The 6,428-nt window shown below is 39.9% G+C and overlaps 1 protein-coding gene across 1 annotated transcript; it reads left to right on the forward strand.

Moving 5' to 3' along the window:
• Positions 1–259: 259 nt before the first annotated feature.
• BLOC1S2 (biogenesis of lysosomal organelles complex 1 subunit 2) lies at positions 260–5,941 on the forward strand. The gene is made up of 5 exons (XM_079137546.1): positions 260–329; positions 695–811; positions 3,290–3,409; positions 4,075–4,179; positions 5,440–5,941. The coding sequence occupies exons 1-5, from the start codon at positions 275–277 to the stop codon at positions 5,469–5,471; spliced, it is 429 nt and encodes a 142-aa protein (XP_078993672.1). The 5' UTR covers positions 260–274; the 3' UTR covers positions 5,472–5,941.
• Positions 5,942–6,428: the final 487 nt, after the last annotated feature.

Consider the following 6,428-nt stretch of genomic DNA (forward strand, 5'->3'; position numbering starts at 1 on the left):
GTAAGCCACTCAGCATGGACTATCCCCAGTACAAGCCAAGTGAGCACTCCAGGGCGTGGCTTTAGGGATGAGCTCATCCTCAGTGCCAGATGTCTTGACTCTCGGCAGCAGATCGATTCATGACAGGCCATGTTAGCTTCAGTTTTGGTTTCCTGCTTATACTTTGCTAAGAGTCATCTACTCAAGGAGCGACTGGAAGGACAGGGCTGCGGAGGCGGGGCACGCCCGGCGCGCACGCGCAGACACCCAGAACCGGAAGCCGCGCAGGGCCGGCATGGCGGCGGCTGCGGAGGCTGTCCCTGCGGCTCGACGAGAGGAACCCGCTCGAGGTACCCGGTGGATAGAGATGAAATGTCCGGCGGGGGTCCTGGGGCTCCCAGCAGCGAATCGAGATGGCGGGACCGAGTGTGTAGTCGGCAGGGATGGGCAGGGCGGAGGGGTGCACCGGTCTTGTCAGAGCCACTGAGATGATTAGGTCGGAGGATCGGGTATGAGCGAGGGGCGGGTGCAAAGGAGCAGAGTGAGCCTGTCAGTTGTGCAAGGACGAAGTGAGGGGTTGGAAATTATGGCAGGTGGAGAGTGAGGCCGACTTCATTGAGTGAAGACGGGTGGGGAGGGATGTAGGAAGAGGCTGCTTTGGCTGGATTAGGACCGGGTGTAGGGCAAGACACTTAATCTTTCTCCCCTGGCCCAGACGATGCCGCCGTGGAGACAGCTGAGGAAGCAAAGGAGCCCGCCGAGGCTGACATCACTGAGCTTTGCCGGGACATGTTCTCCAAAATGGCCACTTACTTGACTGGGGAACTGACGGGTGAGGCGCTGTCTGGGTTAATTGAGGTGGTGCACCACCCACTGGGGCTGGGTTTGGCTTTGCAGAGACCTGGGAAGTGCCATAGTACTCCCAGTCGGTGGCTCCCTTCCTTACCCTACAATGCCCTAAGACCTGCCTGCTGGAAGTCTGGGGAGGTCGTGAATGGGAGGGAAACAGCCTCATTCCTTCTCATTCATACCACTTTCAAAAACACATGGAAAATACCTGTTAATATAACTCTGTAGGCCTCTGTAGTGTAACAGTGCGGGGCGGGGGTAGAATTAACATCCAGCAATATTAATCAAGAGCTGTTTCCCTGGGGGAGGTGTATTTTGAATAAGATTGTGAAGGGAATGAATGAATGGTAGAAAGGGGGAAAATGATACAATTAATATATGAGATGGAATAAGCAAGCAGTTTGATTAAAGCAGAAGATGTTTAGCAGGGTACAGAGAAATGAAATTGGGGAATGGGGAGTGACCTGCAGATTTAAGGACCTGTAGATTCGTCTGAGAATTTGGTGACCCATGCTTTGAGACATGGTTAGTTTTTGGTCCTGTGTATGTTTCCAGGAGGACACATGATCTGTGTATGGAGGAGAAAATTAAGTAATGATGGTCTGAGCAAAGTGATGGCAAAGGAATGGAAAAGAGAGTGCAGATGCAAGAATATTATAGAAGTAGACTCTATAGGACTTGTTGAAGTAGGTATTGAGCAGCCTAGGATGTTTCTGAGGTTTTTAAGCCTGGGTGATGTCATCAACCAAAATATGGGGAGCTAGAAAGAGGAAACATGTTTAGTGTGAAAACAATGTTTTCAGTTTGGGCTTCACTGCTTGTAGATATTAGTAGAGCATTCAGGTGACTTCTCTCAAGACACTCATGTGACTTGCACATAAGCCTAGAACTCAGAAACTGATCAGAGCAGGAGAAACACATTAGAGAGTTACCTGCATAGTGATGTGAATAGAGGCTGTGAGATTATCAAGAAAGAGCTTAGAGATATGCTTCTTAAGGGCTTAGACTAAAATCTCAGGGAATGTCTATATGGGGCAATTAGTTCGTTTTTAATAACAGTACTTAAAATACCAAAGTTTCCAAATTATTTAATTTTTACAAAACTAATTTTAAGGAGATTATTTCCCCATTATTGTCATTCTTGCATAAATCCTTTTGAATTTGAGAGGAAGCTAGCTGACCTTTAGGAATGTCAGTGGAAATGTGCTACCCATGTAAATATCAGTTATGTGTAATAGCTTAGAAAAAGTTGAGAACTGATACTTAAAGAGGTTGACTGAGAAAGGATTTGGCACAGAAACCCAAGAAGAGAAGTCAGAAGGAGAATACAAAACTCCAATGTAGTACAATACCAAGGCAACATTTACCTTGTTGATACTATTCCAAAGAGAGGGATAGTGTCAGATAAAATAGAAAGGTTTAGGAGTATCAGAACTAAGAAAATACCTTGAATTTGGTGGTTAGAAGGACACCAGTGACCTTAGAGCTTGAAATTTCTCTGGATGGTGGAGGCAGAGGCCAGATTATATAGGCTTACATGAGTGAATGGTGAGGAAGAAGAAGTAGTGAGTGTTGGCTACTATTTAAAAATTTTTAACAGTCCAGCTCCATTACTTTACTGAGCAAATAATGTAGATGTGAGGGGAAAGAAGGAGTGCTTTCGAATTGGAGGAAACCTGAATATATTTCTAGATACAGAGGAAGGTACCAGGATGGAGAAAGAGTTTGGAAATCAAGTTAGAGAAGATGATTGAAGAGAGGTCTGAAGAATTAAAAGGGCTTGGGGTCAAGAGCACAAGAGAAGAGGTCTTGGACAGAACAGGAACATTCTGCTTCTTGAGAAGGTACAGAGACGTTTGTGAATAAGGCAGAGAGATTGAAGCAGTTAGTGAATCTGGCTTTTGGGAAAACTAGAGCTGGGGATTTTTATTTTGGGTGGGGAAAGGGAAGAAAATTGAGGATATGGGAAATAGATAAATGATTTGTAAAAGTCACTTGTAAAATGGTTATAGAATAATACACAGTAATGAATGAGTTACTAAGAAGTACATTTTTATGCTGTAGAAGTACCAAGACTATATCACCTCCCTCTTCTTAGGACATGAATTTTTCATTTCCGGTTCAAGTGAACCAGAACTTCCTGGGTCTGTGTTTGTGTGTGTGTGTGTGTGTGTGTGTGTGTGTGTGTATGCATTCCTTGCACATGCTAGGCAAGGGCTCTACCACCAAGCTACAGCCCCAACCCTCACCTTCTAGATCTTGTTTGATTTTAAACAGTGTGCTGATTACTGCTTGAGTTTCTACTTAGACATTCAGAGTATACAGGCTGAGTATAAGTGTCTTTGCGCTATGAACCTATGTCTGTAGGTTCTACCTCAAACTACCACTTGGCCTAAAATTCCACATTTCAATGGTATAAGACAGATCTTAAAGGCATCACATTTTTCTGTTTATTTTAAAGCCACCAGTGAAGACTATAAACTCCTGGAAAATATGAATAAACTAACCAGCTTGAAGTATCTTGAAATGAAAGATATTGCTATAAACATTAGTAGAAACTTAAAGGACTTAAACCAGAAGTGTAAGTAATAATTTTTATAATTAAACATGTTTGTATTTAATGTGCTTTTATGTTTGGGACCTAGGAGGAGAGAGTGAACATGGCATCCCTATCTTCTGGGAGCTTGTTTTCTAAAAATGAATTACAAAGTCAAAGTGAATTTCTTTCATTCTGAAGATCACCATGCTTTGTGGTGTGGTTAAATGTGCTTCCAAATTTTGATTTTGTGAGTTTATTCCTGGAAGGGAAGAGGGCAACAAAGGGGTAATCAGATTCTAGTGAATTGATTGAACATTGAAATCCGTAAAGGACTGCTGCTCTATAAACAGAAAAATAGAAAAATCTATAAATGGAAAATGCTAATTTAGAGTGGTCAAATTTATTTTTTCATTGACTTATATTTGTGTTTTTTGTCAGTAGGACACCCTCAGTTAGTATGGGAGTGCCCAAGAAACTGAATCAGTAACAGAAAGATTGCTTGAGAACAATACATTAAAAAGAAAAGAAAAGAGATGAAAGAGACTTACTTTGGCTAGGTCATGATTGCATCTACCTAGCTAACCATGAGAATCATGTCACTCCCCCTAGTCTATTTGAGGCTTATTAGAAAGACACTAGCATTCTTACTTTCCCCCTCTTTTTCTAAACATCTTGTTGAAGATATATAAATGTGATTTGTTTTAAAGATGCTGGACTACAGCCTTATCTGGATCAGATCAATGTAATCGAGGAGCAGGTAGCAGCTCTTGAGCAGGCAGCCTACAAGTTGGATGCATATTCAAAAAAACTGGGTAACCAATTTTTTTCTGTTTTGCTTTAATAAGGAGTACCTCTTGCTAGTATGTCCTCAACTAATATAATATTTAACATTTATAGTGTACTTACAATGCGCTGTTAAAACCTTATCATTATTCTTAAGAACATTTCCTGTTCTTAATGATTTAATATTCTACTAGGCCCTGTTCTTCATGCTTTGCATGCATGTGTTATGATTTTTATCCTCCTGATGGTATGTGAGATAAATACATGATTTCTTTTAAAATTCCCATTCCATAGGGGAGGAAAACATGGTTTAAGAGGTTAAGTAACCTGTTTAAGGACACACAATTAGTAAAGCCTATGAATAAACCATATTCCAAATCCAGTCTGATAAATTACAATGTTCAATCTTTTAGTTGTGGGTCAGCATTTTGAATCATCTTTAATACATATGTCTATAAAAAATGGAATAGTCAACCAAATAGTCAACTGGTTTTCTTGAAAGACTAGTTCCCTTAAGGAGAAAATTAGTATTTTTAGTATTGCTCACTGGCTGTCTGTTATATCCCTGCTGAAAAATAGTGAATTTGTTTTTAGCCTAGGTTACATTTATAGATTCCTTTATTTTCATCATTGACAATTGTTGACTGCTTCAAGAGAGTGGTTTGTGCAGGCTGATATTTGACATGGATAGTGATCAACAATCAGTTTCATTGCCTACAATTACATTTGATAAATTTTCAATGTGAACCTTACCATGTAGAAGGCATATATAGCAGGTGCTTTTGAGGTTTTAAAAGAATAAGAATGTCACAGCAAGAGGCTTATTTTATGATCTTTTAAATCTCTATATCTTTCCAAATTGTTTTCCTGGAGTGAGATGTAAGAGTAAGAATATAAAAGGTGAAATATACATTTAAACTTCCTCAGGGTTGAGATAGGGTCTGGAAAGGCAGTTTCTAGCACTTAATTAAGGCTTCTGATGTGTCAAGTGTCAGTAGATCTGCTTAATTCTGATGGAGCTGTCCAAGCAGCTGCTGTTGACAGAGTTAGAACTTGGTGAACTTGTTCTGGGCTCTCAATTCTGGGTGCATATGTTTGACTCCTTGTTTCAAATTGTATAAGTTGATGATCTGTATATTTCAACAGATGATATTGAAGATAATGGATTTTTAAAAATATAATAGACACATCTGAATTTACTTGGAAATGCTAAAAAAAAAAAAAAAAAAAAAGGTGTCTTTTTGAGAGCCACTGTTAAAAGCTGTAATGCCCTTCTCTCCCTCACATAGAAGCCAAGTACAAGAAGCTGGAGAAGCGATGAAAAACGTATTCCTATGGGATAAAGCCTTTTTTTTTTTTTTTTTTTTTAATGTGGAAGACTGTTTTATAACACTCAGATCCTGAGGCTGATGAATTGTCAAAGCTCCTCAAAAGGCAACTATGCTGGTCATCCCAGGAACATCACAATGTCGGGTAAACTGGAGGACTGTGGCTGCTCCTGAACCTCCTTTGAGGCAGTGTCCCTCAGAAACACACAGCTCCTTAACTTTTACTTGAATGCTTCATTATCCATTCAGGACAGAGACTCTCAAAGTTCAGAATAAACCTGGGCTTGCCAGTGGAATCAAATGAGAGGACCTGTTTTCCATGATAGTGGTTGAGTACCACAATATTTTCTTAAATGACTGGTTTTTGAGTTACTGTGTAAATTTTTTTTTTTAATTAATGATGCTAATGTATTGTTAACAAGATCTAAATTAAAAAAAGAAAAAATGGTCTTTGCTGTTTATTACTTCCTGAATGTTAGTAACTTACTTTTCCATAACATTGGAATTTAACAAAATCTTAAAACAATTAAACCAAGTCTTAGAGACCAAACAGAACTAGTAAGAGGAGTTTCAATAGCTTGGTATATGGGATGGATCCCACTTGTCTCTTTTTCCTTTGAGTCAGGTGACATCTTTATTTTTTTTTTTTGACACAATACTTTTATTTATTTATTTTTATGTGGTGCTGAGGATCAAATCCAGTGCATTACACATGCAAGGCAAGTGCTCCACCACTGAGCTACAACCCCAGCCTGTCAGATAACATCTTAATGTGTATTCCCTTTTGGAAATGTGATAAAGACGAGATGTGTGTGTCTGTGAGTGTGTGTGTGTGTGTTGGGTGAGGTGGTGGGGGTTGATATTCATAAAAATAAAGTCTTTTATAAAATATTTCCCACTTGTGTTCGTGGGGCTAAGGGGGATTCTGGGAACCTTATTGTCGTCCTTTC

Source organism: Sciurus vulgaris, assembly GCF_902686455.1.
Source record: "Sciurus vulgaris genome assembly, chromosome: 4".
NCBI classification, from domain to species: Eukaryota; Metazoa; Chordata; class Mammalia; order Rodentia; family Sciuridae; genus Sciurus; species Sciurus vulgaris.